Source organism: Oxyura jamaicensis, chromosome 1 (genome assembly GCF_011077185.1).
Source record: "Oxyura jamaicensis isolate SHBP4307 breed ruddy duck chromosome 1, BPBGC_Ojam_1.0, whole genome shotgun sequence".
In the NCBI taxonomy this organism is placed as follows: Eukaryota; Metazoa; Chordata; class Aves; order Anseriformes; family Anatidae; genus Oxyura; species Oxyura jamaicensis.
Window position 1 is genome coordinate 80,422,365 of NC_048893.1, and position 21,081 is coordinate 80,443,445.

General features: G+C 39.4%; 1 protein-coding gene across 2 annotated transcripts; it reads left to right on the forward strand.

Moving 5' to 3' along the window:
• Positions 1-1,230: 1,230 nt before the first annotated feature.
• Positions 1,231-21,081, forward strand: CASP2 (caspase 2). 2 transcript variants are annotated; one of them, XM_035313623.1, is made up of 11 exons: positions 1,231-1,433; positions 1,497-1,654; positions 5,884-6,051; positions 7,729-7,804; positions 10,309-10,403; positions 11,935-12,111; positions 13,027-13,155; positions 13,593-13,683; positions 17,361-17,510; positions 17,604-17,713; positions 18,322-21,081. In XM_035313623.1, exons 2-11 carry the CDS (start codon positions 1,505-1,507, stop codon positions 18,454-18,456), a joined length of 1,281 nt encoding a protein of 426 aa, XP_035169514.1. In that variant the 5' UTR covers positions 1,231-1,433; positions 1,497-1,504; the 3' UTR covers positions 18,457-21,081. The 2 variants fall into 2 exon arrangements, with proteins under 2 accessions (XP_035169514.1, XP_035169520.1); XM_035313629.1 differs by lacking the exon at positions 18,322-21,081 and adding an exon at positions 13,797-13,858 and having other exon boundaries at positions 17,604-17,718.

Here is a 21,081-nt window from a genome sequence, read left to right on the forward strand (position 1 = left end):
ACATCATTTTTTAACTCATATCATCGGCTAAAAGCAAATAAATTATTTTATTGATTCTTTACAAGTGAAAGAAAACATTTTGTATGTTGTTTATTAATAAACAAGACGTTAAAAATACCTAGTGTCATTGTTCACTTTTCTTCTCAAAATATGTATTTCACAAATCCACGATTTATACCTGCTTACATTATGCTTTTTTGATAAACTTAGCTTAGAAAAAAAAGTGATGAGTTCAATATCTAAGTCTACAGCTGCATCTCTTTATTACCATTAACGATGAATCAGCTATGAAACCTGTCATAAAAGCAGTATGAGACAAGTTTGCTGATAGATAAGGTGATTTTTTTTTAATGTTTTTTAAAGTCAATCATTTTCTGCATGTTTCAAAAGGTGTCCTCTGCTTCCTGTATCTGCAAAAGAACAAACCACAATAAACAATACAGGTGTATAACATGGGAATAGACTTATGCCTAAAGTAGGCAGCCAGGACTTCTCTCGGTGTCAGGAAGAAATTCAGTTCACTGGCACAGATAAAAAAATAGCCAAAAGACAAAACAGTCACCAGTTATGAACACTAGGGCTTTGTTTTCTGCATCTGCAGTGGTTATGAGAGCCTTCAAACACCTGCCAGGTTTTACCACATGCACCACCTGTGCACCAAGGAAAAACTGCATGAAGCTTTACAAGAGCTAAAAATTTGCCTGTGCTAAAACAATGCTTGCTTGTTTTTCAAGTGTCCCCTGTGCGGCCTGCGTGCTACTTCTCTTCCCTTTTTCCTTACTGAACACTAATTAAGCCCTTCACTTTTATTTCTGCTGAAACGCGTTAATAACAGAAGCGCTAAAATAGAAAATAATAACGATCACAGAACTGGCGTGCTCGCAAAGAAAGCACACCTGCTAATTCTTATCCGCTCGCAGAACCCCTTCCGTTAACCTGATTCTGCTACGACGCTGACTTCTCTGCCTCTACGACGCGCTCTGTGGGCCCGTTCCCCAGGGAGCGCTTTCACCACAGCCCTTCCCGCGCTGGGTACGCCACGCCCGCACGCACGCGCCCACCCGTGAGGGGCGGGCAAGCCGGCGCACGCGCACTGCGAGGCGCAGGGGCCGGTGAGCGGCGGGGCGGGCGCTGGCGCGCACGCGCAGAGGGCCGAGTCTTGTTTTGTTTAGTTTTCGCAGAAGCGCGGAGGGCGGGGGAGGGGGGCTTTCTGCGCAGGCGCCGTGATTCGGCGCCGTTTGAATCGCTGGGCCCGCGGCGCGGTGAGCGGTGGCGCGCTCGGTGCCGGGAGGGCGGGAGCGCGCTGCGCGACCTCGGAAACCGGCGGTGCGAGGGGGAGCGCGCAGTTCCTTGGCAGGGCCCGCCGGGGCGGGTGCTGGAGGCCTCTTCCGCTCGTTGTGGAGCGGCTCCTGCCCGCGGAGGCCCCTCCTGGGCAGAGCGGTGGGAAGGTGAAGGGCGGCTCCTTGCTAGAGAGTCCGGGTTTGGCGTCCCCTCTCGCGCTGGGATGCTGGGGGCGTGCGGCATGCAGCGCTGTCACCAGGAAGCGCTAAAGAAGAACCGGGTGATGCTGGCAAAGCAGCTGGTTTTGAAAGAGTTGATGGAGCATATGATAGAGAAGGACATCATCACCGCCGAGATGGTGGAAATGATACAGGTACGCGGCTGCCGGCTTTATTTCTGCCTAAGCTCAGTGCCAGTCTTGGCCGTGGCAGCAGAGCAAAACTCTCTATTTCTGCTACCGATGTTCTGTTGTGTGATTACGTGTGGAGAGCATGCACCGAGCATAGATAGGGCCTGTCTGCAACGTGCACGAGAACTGCAAGTTACTTTTGGAGATCTGTATTTCGACTGAAAATTAATAAACTATTAGTTTGCATGCTGGCATGTAGTTGTGGTAGACTGTTCTTCATGAGCCTGGTGGTATCGTCCAGCCCTTTATTGTTATTTTGTGCTTCTCTTTTTTTCCACTTATAAAGGCAGAAATACTACCAATTTCCAAAATAATCCTGTGGGAGGAAATAAATAAACGTATTATAAACAAGTTTGTTCAGGCACTTGCACACCTTTCACATTCTTGAAGTATTTCATGTGATTTTGTACATTTTGTGAAGAATTTTACATGACCCAAGACTCTAAAGATGACAAATACTGATCATAAGCTTTTGTTACTTATGCTGAGTGGTGGGCACTTACGAAAAGAAGTCATTAGAAATAGTTCAGGATTAGCCTGAGCCTTACAGTAATGCACTGAAGACTGCAGAAAGGAGATGCAGGCCTACAAAGAGAAAGGAAACAGAAGGTGATGACTGAAGGTGGGAATCAAGTACGTTTTAAGGGTCATGTGAGCAAGGGAGAGGCGTTTTGTCAAGTAAGGTTGATGGTCCTGTCTTATGAACAGATTCTGAAAAACAAGAATAATGAGCTGTTTGCTGGGTACTAGTGCAGGTGGTATAACCCTGAGACTGACAAGGTTTTGGTAAGGAATAAGGAAAAAACTTTGAATTTTGGCTTGGTGTGCACCAAAAGATAATGTGAAATTCTTTGAGACACACACATCAAGAATACTTGTGTCAAGTTGTGGGAGTTGAAAGCAGTCTCACCTGAAGTAGCTTCTACTCCTAGTGAAAGAGGACAAAGATAATAGGAAGATGGTGAAAGTCAAAGGGTGATTCAGGAACTTAAAAAGTATGGGTGGTTACTAGAGATGCTCAATTGCTGACCTGCAGTTAGTCACTGGAGGAAAAAAAAAAAAAAAGTCCTCTCGAATTCAGGATAATGACAAGTACAATTAGTGTCTTAGAAAATACTGCTGTAGTCAAGTTGTTTTAAACTAAGACAGAGAGGAAGAAGATTGAGGGAGTCTTCCCTTCTGGTTATAATAAGTAAAAGAAGACGCAGAGTTACTTACTCGTGGATAATCTGTAAGGAGGAAGTTTTTAGGATGGAAAAATCATGTAAATAGTACACTTTCTACACAAAAGTGAGAGCTTAGATCTATATGAATAGAAATAGCAGCCTGATCAAGAGAACAGTGACTTAAACAGCTGTTGCTGGGTATGAAGTTGGAAACTGCAACTAAAACAGAAATTTGACAGGGGCAAGAGGACAACTGAAACAGTAATGCTGCAAAGTATACATTGCACTTGCAGGATAGAAATGATGGCAGTATTTGCAGTATAATACTAATCATTAGAGTGCAGTAGATAAATAAAAAGTAACAGGCATTTAAAGAAAAGATCTTCTGAGCCAAAACCTCTTTGTCCTTTTTGCAAATTCATAGTACCCTAGAAAAAAACAATAGTATTACACTCTCTGGCTTAAATGTGTGCTAAGGCCTTAGGAGAACTGTTATACAGACTATTCTTGAAAATGTATTGACACTAACTATCATGTACCTTTGTGGAAATAGCAGGAGAGAAATGCCACTGTCTGACAATAGAGTGTAGGCTTTCCTGGAATTAATTTCTATGTACGCCTTATCCTACACACACACAAAAAAAAATAGTCATAGAATGAAGAAGATCTGGATAAATAATTGGATAAATACTTGGTTTAAATCATCTTGTCTTAAAAAAAATACGCTGGTGATATGTTTCTTTGATTTTAAAATCAAATGGAAGAATAAACAAATTGGTTCTGGAAATATCTTAAACTTTTGTAATCTAAGGGAAGTGAGATAAACCAAGGAGCTAAGGGAGATGAAAGAAGCATAGAATTTAGAATTATGGAATGGTTTGTATTGGAAGAGACCTTTAAGATCATATAATTCCAACCCCTCTGCCATGGACAGGGACGCCTTCCAGTAGAGCAGGTTGCTCAAAGTCCCATTCAGCCTGGCCTTGAACATCTCCACAGATGAGGCATCCACAGTTTCTCTGGGCAACCTGTTCCATTGCCTCACCACCTTCACAGTAAATAATTTCTTCCTAATATCTAATCTAAATCTACCCTTTTTTAGTTGAAAACCATTACTAGTTGTCCTATCACTACGTTCCACGTCAGAGCCCCTCTCCTGCTTTCTTGTAGGCCCCCTTTAAGTACTGAGAGACTGCTATAAAGTCTCCACAGAGGCTTCTCATTTTCAGGTTGAACAGCCCCAACTCCCTCAGCCTGTTTTCATAGGAGATGGGCTCCAGCCCTTTGATCATCTTCATGGCTCTCCTTTGGACTTGTTATAATACTTCCATGTCCTTTGTGTGCTGGGGGCCCCAGAGCTGAACTCAGCTCTCCAGGTGGGATCCCCTGAGTGGAGTAGAGGGGGGATAATCACCTCCCTCAACCTGGCCATGCTGGCTATGCTTCTTTTTTTGCAGCCCAGGATATGGTTGGCTTTCTGGGCTGCAAGCACACATTGTCAGCTCATGTTGAGCTTTTTAGGACCCAACACCCTCTGGTCCTTCTCCTCAGGGCTGCTCTTGATCCATTCTCCACCCAGTCTGTATTTGTGCTTTGGATTGTCCCAGCTCAGTTGCCAGACTTTGTGCTTGGCCTTGTTGAACTTCATGAGGTTTACACAGGCCCAGCTCTCAACCCTGTCCAGGTTTCCTCTGGAAGCTTGTCCCTTCCCTCCAGTGTGTCAACCGCACCACACATCTTGGTGTCATCAGCAAATGTACTGAGGGTGCAGTCGAACCCACCGTCCCCGTCACTGACAAAGATGGTAAAACAGTGCCAGTCCCAATACTGACCTCTGAGGAGCACCACTCATTACTGATCTCCACTTGGTCATTGAGCCATTGACCACAATTTTTTGAGCGCGACCAACCAGCAAACATAGATTTGATTTTAGTAAGAACTTTGTTAGATAATGGAATGGACAGAACACTGAAGTCAAGGGACTTTGTTGATACAAAAATAAGTGCTATTGGCCAATTATGAATGAACATAGCTTGAAATTATAGTAGTAGCATAAGATCAAAAAGATTTTGCAGTATCCTTCCAATGCTGCAGGACAAAAGCCAAACTACTTTGAAGAACAAGCCGAATATATTTTATGAAAGAAAATATGGTGTGAAAGTCTTGTGCAGCATAGGATTTACACATGTGCCTTGAGGTATTTTGTTTGATTTTCCTATGATTGCTCGTGCAGTGTTAGTGTTTGGTTCTGTGTAACCGGTCACTTCTTATCATTTAAAAAAAGAAGAGTTCTTGGATCATAGTGGTAATTTAAAAAATGTAAGGTCAATTCCATGGAACCCATAAAACTTACTTTCAGTAGCCAGTATTTTAGTATGTGATGTTTCCATTTTCTACACAGGGAAGGCTTTTATAAATTAGATAGTTTGTTAGCAGATGTCCTGCTAACATGCTAAAAATGAGAACTTCCTGTGAATGTTTTACAGGAATGTAAATTTAATTTTTGATTGTTACTTTTTTTCTCATATACTACCATGTATTGCTTCATCAGTGTAAATGTAACACATTATACATATACAGTGTCTTTTTGGAATTGACTGTATGAAATACATATTTTCATTCACACTTTCCAAGGGATTTGTGTATTAGTGCCTGAGACCATAAATACATTGAGCAGTAGTGAAAACGGGTTCTGGACTTTGTGTGTTGAAGGAGGATAAGCAGATACTATTCAGACAGTAACTGGAAGTAAGAGGTTAGAGAGAACAAGGTGTATTACTGTATGAGGAAATGTATGAATTGTTGGCTTGCTTCATTGTCATACACTCTCCGCCTTGAGCTAGTAGGAACAGAGGGGTGGGAGTGAAATCAGCTAGGAAAAGCTGTAAAAAAGGATCTAGCACAGCTAAGCATGGTGACAGGATATTTACATGAAGGAAAAATGAAGTTGTTCTGAAGCTTAACTGAAATGAAAATGAATTGTGTTGGCGTGTTACTTTGAGTGTTGGTTTTGTTCTCTGGATCTAGGCCAAGTCTGGGAGCTTCAGCCAAAACGTGGAATTCCTCAATTTGTTGCCCAAGAGAGGCCCTTATGCCTTCTCAGCCTTCTGTGAAGCTCTACGAGAAACCAAACAGCAGCATCTGGAGGAAATAATCTTGAAGACAGAATCCAACCTAAGCAATGGGATTGCACGGGTATATCAGTTTTAAAAATTAAAATGGATGGGCTGCATTTGGGGTTGGGTTTGGGCACACAGGCATTTTTTTCAAATGTTTAGAAAAAAATGCTTATAGTGGAAAAGATGGGATTTAGTTGCAAATTGAAACTTGCAGTAGCCTCAGAATAAAAGGACAATGAAAAGAATTTGAGATGAAGATAATTTTCACACAGAAGCAGAGAATGGTTGTGGTTGGCAGCAAGCTCTGGAGGTCAACTGGTCCAATCCCCCCCTGCTTCAGCAGGGATACTTAAAACAGGTTGACTGGGACCATGTGCAGACAGATTTTGAATATATTTAAGGAGGGAGACCTCACAACATCTCTGGGTAACCTGTGCCAGTACTCAGTCTCCCAGCTGTGTCGGGATGTTCAGACAGAATCTCTTGTGTTTCAGTTTGTGCCCATTGCCTCTTCTCCTGTCTTGACACCACTGAAAAGAGGCTGTCTCCTTTCAGATATTTTTGCACATTGATAAGATCCCCCTGAGTCTTCTGTTTTCTGGGCTAAGCAGTCCTAACTCTCAGCCTTTCCTCATGTGAGAGATGCTCTGGTCCCTTAAGCATAGACCCTTTGGCCCTTTCTTAGACTCCCTCCAGTATGTCCATGTCTGTCTTGCACTGTCAAGCCCAGAAGTGGACACAGTACTCCAGGTGTGGCCTCTCCAGAGTTAAGTAGAAGGGAAGGGTCACCTCGTTCTATCTAATCTGCTGGCAACACTCCTAAAGCAGCCCATGATACTATTAGCCTTCTTTGCCACAAAGGCACATTGCTGGCTCATGTTCAGCATGGTTTCTACGAAGGAACCCAAGACATTTTATTTAAAGCTGCTTTCCAACCAGTCAGCTTCCAGCATATGGGATTGTTCCTCCCCAAGTGCAGGATTGTGCACTTCTTGTTGAATTGCATGAGGTTCATGCACATTCTTAAGTTTAACACATTCTTATTGATGTGTCATCAAGAACACAAAAGCTGCATTTTTTTTTTCTCTAAAATCTTTTAATTTAGCGTTCAAAGATTCTCCAAGTAGAAAGCTACTAAAAGACAGTCTTCTCTGCCGAAGGGAGGGACTTCCCTTTCCTAATTTTGTTATCTTTATTTTCACCTTTTCACTATCTGCTGTTGTTAACACCAGACTAAAGGAAGAATTTAATAAAGATTCAGTATTCTCAATGCATTGAGAAGGATGGGAACTTTAAGTAAGCATGCTTTATACTAAGGAAGAAAGACCAGGTATTTCTGAGCGGAGATGTTGCCTTATCAGAATGTATAATTTATTAGACTAGACAGACAATGAAATTTTGAAAGCAACCAAAAAGAGGAGTTACTGAACAAACCAAGTTTTGGCAAAAATAAGAGTAAGGTGTCCCAAAAGCGTATTTGGGTAAAAGTAGAGATGAGCAAAGAAGGGAAGGAATTTTGCATTAACAGAAAGTGCTGCTGCGATCTTGTCATGATTTGTTCTATTCAGATGTAAACCATAGTGTAGTGTTTTATATTAAATTGTATACAATATATATAGAAGGTATCACAGCAAGTCATATATGTGTGTGTAAATACCTTTATATTTGTTCAGTGATACCTACAGCATTGTACTAAAGAAAAAAATAGATGTCTTTTGCTAATCTTCTCATGGATTTATTGGATGTCTTGTAGCTTGAACACTGTTACGGATCAAATCTTCCACTCCCTCCAAGTGAATCATATAATTCAAAGAGGCCACGCTGGACTGGTGAGTCATACATTACGTCATGAATACCTGATTGGTTATCTGGTTGGTTGACTCTATTAATATTCTTATTTCAATTTTACAAATAAGCTTGCCACCACTTTGCTCATCCTCAGAATGCGAAGTTGAAAATGAACTGACTATATTATGATCAGATATAAGAGGCAGAAATAGGCTGGAAAATTATATTTAAATAGCATAGTGGAAAGAGAACCTAATTAATTCTAGTCAGCTTCATTTATTCTTACAGGAAATTTCATTGCTTAAGTAGAATGTGTCAGTTGTAAAATTTTAGATCTTCAAGGGTTTTCTTCTTCATTTAAATTTACAATAGAGTATAAGTGAACTAGAGCTGTGGAAAGATACTGATTATTGACAGTATTCTTCTTAAATAATTGTAAGGTGATATGTAAGGTGGGCCCAACGCAGACTGCTGTAGCTTCCCATTGAATTCAGCAAATCTACCTTTCATTAGCAAGAATTTTTGACTTACATCAGGGATCTGGTTGTTGGAATTAATCTCCTTGTTAGTTTATATGTTATATCTGGTAACACCTGGAGAGTACTCATGCACCCTAACCACAGCTTTAACTGTGCTGGTTATTAGGAGCTGTCTCTGGTATTAAAGAACAGATGTCTAGTTTTCAAAGGTTGGTTTTGTTAAAGCTACAAAGGTTATAGTTTTTTTTATAGAGCATTGTCGTGGTGGTTTTACCCAGCTGGGCAGCTGAACACCACAACCATTCTCTCACTCCCTCTACGCAGACGGAAAGACAATGAAAAGGGCTCAAGTTTTGAGATAAGGACAGGAAGAAAGGTCACTCAACAATTATCGTCATGGGCAAAACAGAACAAGCATAGGGAGATTAATATAATTTATTACCTATTAGTAACAAGCTAGAGCAGTGAGAAAATAAAAACCAACTAAAACACCTTTGCCCCTCCAACCTCTTCTATGTCCTCCCCCTGAGCGGCACAAGGGAATAGGGAATGGGGGCTGCTGTCAGTCCCTAACACTTTGTCTCCGCCACTCCTTCACAGTCACTCTCTTCCCCTGCTCCCCGTGGGGTCCCTCCCACGGGATGCTGTCTTTCCTGAACTGATCCTGCTCAGGCTTCCCTCAAACAGCAGCTCAAGAACTGCTCCAACATGGGTCCATACCAAGGGGGTCCCGACAACTCCCAGCAACTCCCGACAGATCACCTGCTCCTGCATGGGCTGCTCTCCACGGGCTACAGCTCTGGCCTAGAGTCTGCTTCTGTGGGGGCTCTCCATGGGCCGCAGCCTCATCCAGGCCACATCCACCTGCTCCACCAGGGGTTCCTCCACGGGCTGCAGCATGGAGATCTGCTCCATGTGGGACCCATGGGCTGCAGGGGGACACCATGGGCCTCTCAGAGGCCACAGGGGAACTTATGCTCCAGTGCCTGGAAGACGTCCTGCCGTCCTTCTGCACTGGCCTTGGTGTTTGCAGGGCTTTTTCTCACTCCTCACTCTCCCAGCTGTTGTTGCACAGCAGTTTTTTCACTTTCTTAAATCTGCTCTCACAGAGGTGCAAACAGTGTGGCTTATTGGCTCAGCTCTGGCCAGCAGAGGGTTCCTTTTGAAGCCAGCTAGAGCTGGCTTTTATCTAGCATGGGGTAGCTTCTGGACTCTCCTCACAGAGGCCACCCCTGCAGCCACCCACTACCAAAACCTTTCCACATAAACCTAATAAAAGTATATGGTCCTCCAGCTGGGAGAACTGTGTCTCAAAATGCTGAAAAAAGGATTTCAAGAGACCATGAATGTTATTAGCTCAGTCTCTTCTGCACAGGAGAAAGAATGTCTGTAAATGGCAAATAGTTAACTTTCATCCCCTTTATCTGCTGCTGAACAGAGGTAAAGGGTTGTTCAAAGGCAGATAAACTTAAAAAACAAAAACAAACAAACAGAAAAAAAAATTGCACTTTATGGAAATTAGAAATGTCTAGTTTGAATACTAATGTACCTGTTCAGCATAAAATGTGAAACAAAATTGTGTCCAGTGAGAATGGGAATCTTTTATGGAAGGAAGAACACTTTTCTATTTTAATATTTCTAGTTCATCAGGTTCATCAGGTTCATTTAAGGTTCATCAGCCTTACTGGGAAATGGGTGAAATACTGAACAAAATGACAGAAAAGCACACTGCTCTAATTTTAGATATAAATTCTGTTTTCACACTCTTTAGAACTAACCTTGATAGGCCGTAGGTTAACCCACAAATGAGACAGAATATTAACGTTTGTTGCCAATAAAAAATATAATAAATATGCTGTACCAGTATGGTTTTTTTTTCTGCTGTTTTTCATCATGTGTGTACAGTCCCTAATCAAACAAAATTTTTAGATGTATGAATAGAATAATACAGGAGTGTGCCTTTAGACATTCATAAATATGTACTTATTAATATCCAAATTACTACCTTATGCAGAGGCTATTTAGTTAGTATTTTTTGTTGTTACTGGTATTTTTGTTTTGCATAGAACCAGTGGAACATTCCTTGGATAATGGTGATGGTCCACCGATTCCTCTAGTGAAGCACTGCACTCCAGAATTCTATCGTGATCACCAGCACTTGGTAAGTAGTTGACAGAGAAAATCTCTTTAAAATGTGAGGTATTTGAATATATCAGCTGAACATGTACTACTTACAACTGAGTTGAAACATGTACTTCATTGGGATGCAGATTAGTGTTACGCTCCTGCTGTAACTGTGAGCTCTTACCAATCTCATTTGATTTGATGTAGTTCTCATTTACAAGTGACAAGAAATTCTGAGTTCTGTAATTCTGTGCAAATCTCTGTCTCTGGGTTTTGTTTATGAAGAACTTCATGGAATGCCTTCTGTTCTGTTGCTCTGTGCTTGTAAGCTGTCTATCTATATTACTGCCTCGTATTTATTTGTCTGCATCCCCATCTACCTCCTCTTGTGTTCTGTGTGCTGACACACTCTGCAAATGTCTGTACAATTTTAGAACTGTTTTTCAGCACGCTGTCACAATCTTGGCTGTTTTAATTGCTAACTGTATCGGGAAATGTCTCCTTAGGCACAAAAATTAGATCAGAGTTCTGTGCAGTCCTGGGTAGAACAACCTGAATTTCTAATCCTTTTCTGTAGCTGCAGAAGTTATGTAGATAGTCGTAACTATTTTCTTGATTGTTCTGTGCGTAAAGCATAGGTTGTGGTGATGGTGAAGGCTTAAGGAAAACAAAGCATTTCATGTAATAGGGCAGATACTTTACTAGGGTTACACTATATGCTAATACTTAACATTTCTGTTAAAGGCTTGATGTTGTCACAAGGCAAAGCAGGCTTTGTTTTGCTTTGTTTAGGTTTCCCCTACAGAAAGTTACAATTGGGCAACATCAGTATGAGCCTAACTCAACTCTTTATATCTGTGTCTGTTTACACCCTGTTTGATATGGTCCTTCAGTATTAAAATTTACTTCTGATTTAGGTCCTTCAGTATTAAATTTACTTCTGGTTTACAGGGATTTGCTATTACTATTTACTATTGGTTCATTGTTAGAGTGGGAGAGGTAAGCTTGTTTCGAAGACACCTTTCCTAAGTTAGTTTTTTTCCCTGTTAACATTTTTTGACATCTTCATAATTGTGAGAACAAGTGATTCATTGTCCCTTTCTGCTACCGTTGTGCTCACATGGTGTTTTATATCTCTACTTGGTCCCAACCAAAATTAAGAAATGTTGTGCTAGGCTTTCAATGGGTGTGATGAAAATATGTTTGGTCATACCGGGTTGTGTGTGAAAGAAGGAGAAAATCATTAGCAAGAGTTAATTCACAGTATGAAATGTGTAAGCTGTTTTCCTTTTAAAATAAGAAATAAGGCAAGGTATTACATCTTATTAATAGTTTTGTAAGAACACTAGTTGTGGAGACTTGCAGAAACAGTTGCCTTTGAAACCCTTTGCAATATAAGCATTTGTTATGTTAAACCACACTTTTTTGACCTCTACCATGCCTTCTCAAAGTAGAAATTCTGCATATTATTAGTAATCAAGCTAGGACATAGGGCTTAGTGTTCTACTCTGAGACTCTATTATTTCCTTGTATAGTCTAAATTTACCAATTTTAAATCTTCTTCTCAGGCATATAAACTGATATCGGAGCCCCGAGGCTTAGCACTTATTCTCAGTAATGTCCATTTCAATAGTGAGAAGGACTTGGAGTATCGCTCAGGTGGAGATGTGGACTGTACTTCCCTGGAGCTGCTTTTCAAGCATCTTGGATATCAAGTGACTGTCTTTCACGATCAAAGTGCAGAGGTAAGTGGGATCCTAGTACTTCACAAACAGTATGGCTGAGTTTGTAGCTGTTACATGAGCATCTTAAGAGGTCTGCTTTGGTTTAGCTAAGCTTGATCAGGAAGACATGAGTAGTCACTTTTGAATAGAAAAGGAGGCTAAATGGGATGATGTCTGGTAGCATACCAAAAATAAGAAGCTTGTAAGGCAAAGGAGTTACCTTATAAAGTAGGATCACAAAGGACCACAAGAGGTACTGCCCTTGTAGTGAGAGATGCAAGAATATCTAGACCACACCTGGCATGTGTGTTAATACTGAGAATGAACAGGCTCCAGTTTACTCTAGGTAGCCCTTTCCAGTGTTCTGCTATCCTAAAAGTTATGGTTTGCAAATATTTTAGTGGTACAGAACCTGTTAAAGAGTGTTTTATTCAAGAAGGCAGCTTTTACAACATTTTAAGTCTTACACACCTGCCACGCTATCATATTTCCTGAAGTTTTCTGCCTTAAATAGTTGATGTGTTTTGATCATATTTGAATGTCAGAAGTACGAGAATATGTATCTGTTAAGATGGTCCAATATCCCAGCCAGACTCCAGTGTCAGTATAAAACCTCTGTAAAGTATCAGTTGCTTTCTCCTATGTTAAATCCACATATACCAACTCTGGTATTTGCTGTGTCCCCCTGTTGGACAGTATGGAAAAGCAGAAGTCTTAAGTTATTCCTACTCTACAATGTTATACTTAGGACTAAATGATACACAAAAGAAAAAAGAACATTTTGCTATTTTTAATTGAACAGATGTCTTTTGTCCTGTAAATCTTATGTATATAGCTTATTCTGTAAAAGGAGGACCATTTTTATTTTTCCTTTCACATTAGCCCATTTTCCATATGTAATTCTGGGAAGGATTAAACATTTTTTCTCTCTTCCAGGAAATGCAGAGTGCGTTGGAGAGATTCTCTAAGCTGCCAGATCATCGGAACGTGGATTCCTGTGTAGTAGCTTTACTTTCCCATGGTGTAGAGGGTGGAGTTTATGGCATTGATGGCAAACTGCTACAGGTATATTACTTTGTCCTGGTGTGTTGTAGGTTACATCTTAGAAAGTAAAAATGCAAGGAGAAAAAAAAAAAAAGGAAGGTGAATTGATGGGGAAGCTGAGGATTTACATTTAAAAAAAAAGCAAAAATAAGAGTTTGTGGGAAGAAAATGGCAGGGAGAGCTGTGAGAAGTCTGTAAGATAAGGAATGACAGATATATGCCAGATAAGAAAGTTGTTACCCCATTCTCTCTTCCTGTTGCATGTACTAGGTAGAGTGCATGATCTCAAACTAATAGGAGCTTGGGGTGCGGTGGATGTTTGTCATAAAGTTAGTAGATAAAGGATAAAATATCAAGAGTAATGAGGTAATAACTAAAATACAGGGAAGCAAGGTGCCACTGAGTTTGGCTCACAGAAGGCTGCAATAAAGCATACTTAGCTTTTTTCCTTCTCTCAGTTGCAGGAAGCTTTCCGGCTCTTTGATAATGCAAACTGCCCAAATCTCCAGAATAAGCCCAAAATGTTCTTTATTCAAGCCTGCCGGGGAGGTGAGTGCCCAAATACTGGAAGCCATGATTTGGCATGCCATTAAGGCTCATTTTACACACATACACACCCTCACATTCAACTTGCTGTCAACTCTCCTCTTTGCTTCTCTCAGGTGTAAGTGGGATCCATATTCACCTCCCTCTGCCCTGCTGCTGCCACTGCATCTGTTGCTCTGTAAGTGTCTTTTGCTCTGCATGAGGTGTGTGCATTGACTTGCAGACCCCAGAGCACCTCAGATGTAAAGCTCTATCATAGCCCACTCATATATTGAAACTTTCTCTTGCTATATCTGCAATAGGGGGAGTGGGGCTTACGGTGCATCAAATTACAGCACAGCATGGAGTGGTACACTAGCACTGGAGTCTTGTCTGATTACCTGTCTCTCTCGATCCTGGATATGTTGTCTCTTGTTGTCTCATGAGCTATCAAAGTTAGATGTTACTTGTTTTTTTGTTTTCTTTTTCTTTTCCAAATCTCCTGCTTTCAATCTTTTTTTCACATACTATTGCGATTATAAAATCATTCTCTTAATTCTCAGATTTGTTCTTTTTCCACTCTTTATGTTCCTATAGTTTTTTTCTTAATTTTGCTATTCATTTTTCCTCCTGTTGTAACTAAACATATGTCTATAACAAACTACTTTTCAGATCTGATAATGGCCAAATTTTTCCCTAAAGTGGACTTAAAAAGATAGCTCTGAAACCATGAGTACTCCAAAGAGAAGTTCTGTCTTAAAAAGCTTTGTTTTTTTCTCTTATGATAGAAAAGTTCTCTTTTCTAACATGTACGCTTTTTCCCCTTCTTTTTTTTTTTGTTTGTTTGTATTTAATTTTCTGTTTGTTTGTTGTTTTTTTTTTCCATTTTAAGCTGAGCTTTATAGTTTGTCCTCTAGGCAAGAGCATGTTTCCTTCACCTATTATCATGTTTCACCCTAATATGGGAAAAACTATAAAGTCTAGGTAAAGTATCAAAAATATTTGAGTATATTTTAGTATCAAAAATACTTGATCCTTTAAGCATTTGGGAATATTGTAATGTGTATCTTTACACTATAAATTTAATGCAATTCTGTTCCTTCTGTTATTGAATGTTTAAATATTCTTGAACTAATGTGAACATGCAGATTCTTAACAGTATGGAAATAAGTGTAATAAACCAGAATTGAATGCTGACCTGATTAGGTAATTAGGTTTATTTGACTGTAATGTTACTATAATGGATCTGTTCATGTAAAGACATCCTGTTTGGCTTTCCTCTTCCCCAAAAAATTTTAGTTAGGAAAGAGAAGCTTGCTATGCAGAATGCTGCAGAACTGGGATATTGCAATAGGCAAAGGATGGAGACTTGAGCAACTGAAAGGGGAAAAAAAAAAAGTAACTATTTTATTTAAATAGATTTTTTAACCTCATGTGTAAAGCTTGATTAATAGTCGGAGTGGAATACTAGTTATGAAGTAATTGAGCTGTCAACAAAATGTATGCCTTTTCATGCTGGCATTTAAAGGTTAGACTAGCCAATGCTGCTTAAAAAATATATATATATATTAAAAATATATATATATATTAAAATTTTAATATATATATATATTAAAAAGTAATCAATATCTCTATGCCTTGCAAGTTAGCTGAAACCAGTTGAAGTAAAGTGAGAAATGCAGAGGATATTTTTTCTTCTAACTATATGTAGTATTTTTCCCCTAACTATATGTAATAAGCCTTATCTTTCTTCTATTAATGACAAATGAAAAAATGTAGATAAAGAAGAGTTGATATGATCTACTTCATTTCCAAAGGACCTTTGGAGGGAGTCTACTAAAAAAATGAAGTAATCCACTTACTGTCATGGATCAAAAAACAATGGTGACAAAAATCAGTGAGAAAAGATAACTAGTCAGATTTCACTGTTACATCAAATGAGGCTTTAAAGCTGTTTATCTGTGTTTAATATAGTAGTTGGTTCATCAAAGTGAAGAACTGATAACTATTGATAAATGTGCAGTTGGCAGTTATTGAAATCAGTTGGGAAAAGTGAAATCTAGGAGCTTCAGGGACATTTAAACAGATTGGATCTGTTTGGATAGCAGTTATTGGTGATACAAATTAGAGCTTGAACATGCAAAGTAATATCTCGACATAGTTAATGCTTTATACTTTTTAGTTAGATTAGTAAGTTGACTGGAATGATGTTTGAAGATAAATGCATAAGGAAGACCTCTAATTCTGAATTTTTAATGAAAAAATATTTGATTTGATACACTGGAATATGGAATGATGGCAGTGTGAATAATATAGCTTGGCTATAAAATTATCTTCTTATCTGAAGTAACATATGCTATGAACAGTACACTGAAGTTTTAAGATCACATAGAACAATAAGGGATTGGAGAAGTGTGATAAAAGGCATGGGGAAAAAAAGTGTGGTTAAAAACGGGAAAAAATGCATTGCTATCTTAAAGAGAAGAGGAAGGAACATAATGGAGTATTCACTAAATTTTGAGCTATGGAACCATAATCATAGACTATATGTAGCCTATAAGACAGTTATACTTTTCCCGCTGTTGCTTTCATTTTGGAGGAAAAGAAGAACCATCTTGCTGCATTATGAACTATCTCCTGTGTGTACTTAAAAGATGCAACTAGTGCCACTGCCTGTAAAGGGGTTAGAAATCCAAACACATTTCTTAGGTACAACATAGCAACAGAGACATAGCACCATCATAACAGGAAGGCCTCTGAAGTGGATGCTTATGCTTCCTAAATCTAGAATCTGATTCATGCTGTTAGGAAGTAAGTAGAGCAGTAGATTTTTGTCTTACAATACAAGAACAAAAGGGCAAAATTACATAGAAAGCCTGTAAAATGTAGCTTTATTTTTCTTGCAACATAGCCGGACTCTTAATGTTACTGCCACTATTGTTAGTCTAGATTACAATGGAAAATCTGTGTCATGTAAACAACCAATTGGGGCTATCTAGTATTGTCATAATACATACTAATGAATCCTAGAAAAGGCATTAAATGTTCAAAATATTCAAAATAGTCAAAATATTTTTGCATTTTCCTATTGCACATATTACGGTTTTGATTGAAGCAAATGGTCTTATAGTTAGGATTTCGAAGGTGAGATATCTGGTTAATGTTTTCTTGGAGTTAAACCATAGCAACTAACATTACAGCTCTTGTTTGCATTCTGCAATAAGTAGATACTAAGCACCTCAAATTAGACTAGTCATTTTTTGAATTTCTAAGATAGCCAAAAGCTCAAAATAGAAGCTTTTAGGGCTAGATATCAAATCCTTCCACAGATCATGAAGAACTCTCAGAAATTTCTTTGCTTTGCCAGTTATCTATATTAATCTGCATGGGAAAGAAGGAAATAAATCAGTTGCCATGCAGACTATCAGTCACATTATATTGAGCAGGTTCAGCACTTGTTGGTGTCTGTACTAGTTTGTGCAGGAGAACTTTTAGATGAGTTTTTAAAACAGCTGAAAAAGTTAACTGTTCACACAGAAGCTTTCAGCTTGACATCAGTTGTGGCATTATTGACAGGGGCCCAAAAGTAAGGAAAACTGCATCCAGTAATTCAAGATAATTTCTTCTTTTCTTATATATATATATTTTTTCCCTCTTATTTGTTGTCCCTCACACCCTTCCCCCTCCTTCTCCCCCCCCAGATGAGACAGACCGGGGAGTGGATCAAAGAGATGGGAAAGAACGGTCAGATTCTCCAGGCTGTGAGGAGAGTGATGCAAACAAGGAAGAAAATGTCAAGCTGCGTCTCCCTACATGCTCAGATATGATCTGTGGATATGCATGTCTGAAAGGTACTGGGGAGGGGCACTAATTCTTAGGGCTTAAGCAATTTATAAGTGTCTGTCTTCCACAGGAACTTCATTGTATACGCTCTTTCTTCTCAGGCACTGCAGCCATGCGAAACACCAAACGTGGATCCTGGTATATTGAGGCACTCACCTCTGTGTTTGCAGAGGACTCCCGCAACACTCATGTGGCTGACATGTTGGTGAAGGTGAGATGAAATGCCTTTTCTCTCCCACACTTACCTGGTTTCTGAAGAACCTTCTGTTGCTTTAACTTGCTAGGATTAATATACTCTTTAACTAAGTGTTGTTGCTCCATTCATAGCAAAATTACTACTTCCTTTCCCATTTAAATATATATTTATATACAATTCCACATCAGTTTAATCAAAGTAAAAAACGCAGTGTTTGACTCTTTCCATTACACTTATGTGGCCACATGATGAATTTAGGAGGCGAATTAATCTGACTTGACAAGCACCACTTTTCTTATATAGAAATAGTATTTTTTTTTCAGGTGGATTTCATTGCCTGAACTGTCTTGGTACATAGCAGCAAACACTTGTACTTACATAAGGGAAAGATTAAGAAAATGGGAGGACAGAGAGGGAAGACTGCAGTGTGACCACAGTAACTTGAGCTACTGTGGAACTGCACCCCAGTTCTTTATCCTTCCTGTAGTTTAGAAAAGCAGTATACCAGCAACTAATTAATAAAATAAACAGAATAATTTGTGAGTAAGGAAAGCAATGACACTTTCCTTACTTCCGTTTTCTTTATCCTTACAGTCACTTTCTTTTTTTAATCTTATGTTTAGGTGAATAGACAAATCAAGCAACGAGAAGGTTATGCCCCAGGCACAGAATTCCACCGCTGCAAGGAAATGTCAGAATATTGTAGTACACTCTGTCGGGACCTTTACCTATTTCCTGGCTATCTGCCAGGAAAATAACCCTGCCAGCTCCACTGGAAGAGAGATACTGCCAAAACTGAACTCTTGAGTATGGATGTCTACGTTTCTGTTCTTACGGGCTGTGGCATCAGATGCCCAAGCAAGGAGTGCATCTTTATGTTTGGCCAGACCGATTATTGATGGTTTTTTCTAAGATAATTTGGGAACTCTTTGTAATCTGATTCAGTTCAGGTTTTAAAATTCTAATATTCTGATTTATTCTGTATGTATGGACGTTGATGAAAACAGATCAGCACTGCAACTAGGAAAATGTGGGAACATCCTTTGGAATGAGACATAAGGACATTTGTTAGAAATGTGAAAGCAAAAAGGGAAACAGACTATTCATATAAATTTTGGAAAAGATAAGTATTTTTGAAAGGAAAAAAGTTTCATAAAATGCTACTTATCTTATGCTTTTATTTTTATTTTTTAAATACTTTCTGCTTGGTTATTCATGCATGACAGTCAGGTTCTGTGTACATTAGAGAAGAACTCTGTAGTGAAGGAGAGTCCGTCTCTCTAAAAAGGAGTTTTCCTGTTTTCAGTACTTGACATTTACCACTACTACCATCTTGATTACTTAAGTCTATTTTTGTGCATTTTTTGGTAGTCAAGTTAGCAAGAGAACTCGAGAAGAGTTATGCAAGACATCCTGGGTTATTAGAAAAACTAATGGAAATCCAGTATTCCCCATATAGATGAATGAGTCTCATTAAAATGCCGCAGAAATAATTTTGAATCCAGAAATTCTAGATTAGCTCACCTTAGTCCAAGTGGAAACAACTGTATAGAGTATTACTTTTGATGATTTTGTTTGCTATAGTACCTATATGCCACAACAGGCATAGCATTCAGACACTTCACCAACTTCTCAGGAGTCTATAAATGGCACTGTATAACTGAATCCCTGAAATCCTACAGCCTTGTGGAAAGGGATCTCTTTTAATAAAAATATTCAAGGCAGCTCTTTACAGTCTAAGCATGTTGCTTAGATTATTGGTCACTGCAGTCTGTTTCCCTTTCATTTAAAAGGGTAGAGTTTCATATTATTACCCTGACAAATGAGTTTTCAGCCATGATCATTTTAAAGCTGTTTGTTCAGCTAAATTGTTTGCAAAGTGTCATTTCAACTGGTCAATCAGAAATGTGCTATAATCCAACACTTTGTCTGGAAGTTTCCTGTTCATTCTCTTCATACTGTAATTTGCCTCTTGCCTATATCCAGTTGCAGTTACTCCCATGTGATGTAATGGTGGGAGATGGGCATTAACATTTTCTGCAGTTGCTTAAATTCTGATATACTGGGTTATGTATGGGCTACAATCTGTATACTTGAGTACTTGAATCCTTGTCTTCTCCATTCTGCAGCAGTAAGTTAGCACAGTTCCTGGTGTATTCTTTATGCGTGTGTTTTTTGTTTGTTTGTTTGTTTTATCTTTCAGGATAGAATTATGAATAGAAAGCACAAAGAGATGTGGAGGGAGGCGGGAAAATTAGGCATGTGCTTTTTTATTGTTCTGCACAGGAAAACAAAGGCTGTGTTTTCTCAAAACAAAGGTGCAGCATTAATATGAATCTTGCACTTACCTTACACACAACATGTGATAAACAGAAGAATCATACCTGCCAATTGTTGCCTTAGTCTGAAGATACCACTATAGGGCCCTGCAGCTGTACCTCCCTGGTGTAGACACACTTCCTTCCTCAGTGCTCCCTCTTTGAAATGGTGCAATATTTTACAGATACGTAAATTGACAAAGCAGTCCACTCTGAAAGCTTAGATTTCTGTAGGATTGCATCAACTTGCATTATCACTGCCACTTTCGTATATACATTTTGTATACTTGTATTTTACTGCCTTGAGGTGTCAAAATAAAGAATTACTGTTTGATTAATTAATCTGCGCAGTATCTTCCATTTGGAGAGCTGTACCTCTGTGCAGAAATGGAATATCTATATAAGGAGAATTTTGCATAATTTCTTAAGATAATACCTCCCAGAGGTACTTCTGAACTCTCAGGCAGAATCTTGCGTCTTGCTAGCTGGATCCAGTATGGGCTACTTGTGAAGTCTGATAACACCTGAACTAAAAACTTACTAAATTCATAAAGAGACATGAGACAGAACCATCAATTATGAGGCTGATGTTGTCATTCAGCACATAGAATATTTAGACGGGGTAAGCCAGGGGCTTGGTGTTCCAGAAGGAAGAGTTGATGCCAAAAGGTTTCCAGAAAAAAAAAAAAAAAAAATGGCGGGGGGGGAGGGGGAGGGGGTGGGGAGGGTGGCCTTGTAAAGAGGAAGGACCCAAACAGGAGGCAAATGTATGAACTGCAGAAAAAATTCTGAAAGTGCTGAGGAAGATCCGCGGACTCAGCTGCATAGAAACTAATGTGAAGGGATGCCCAGAGAGCTTGACCAATAGTGGCCAAGACTGGTAACTGCAAGTAGCTGTGCAGCACAGAGCTAACACAACTTTCTGGCCTGCCTTTAGAAATAAACAGTGATCTCTCACTGCTGGGAGTTGAGACCCAGGTAATGCACGTGGGGGGACCCAATGTGTGTGTATGTGAAATAAGAAGATTAAAGTCCCATTCTCGTTAGTTCAACCAAACAAACAAA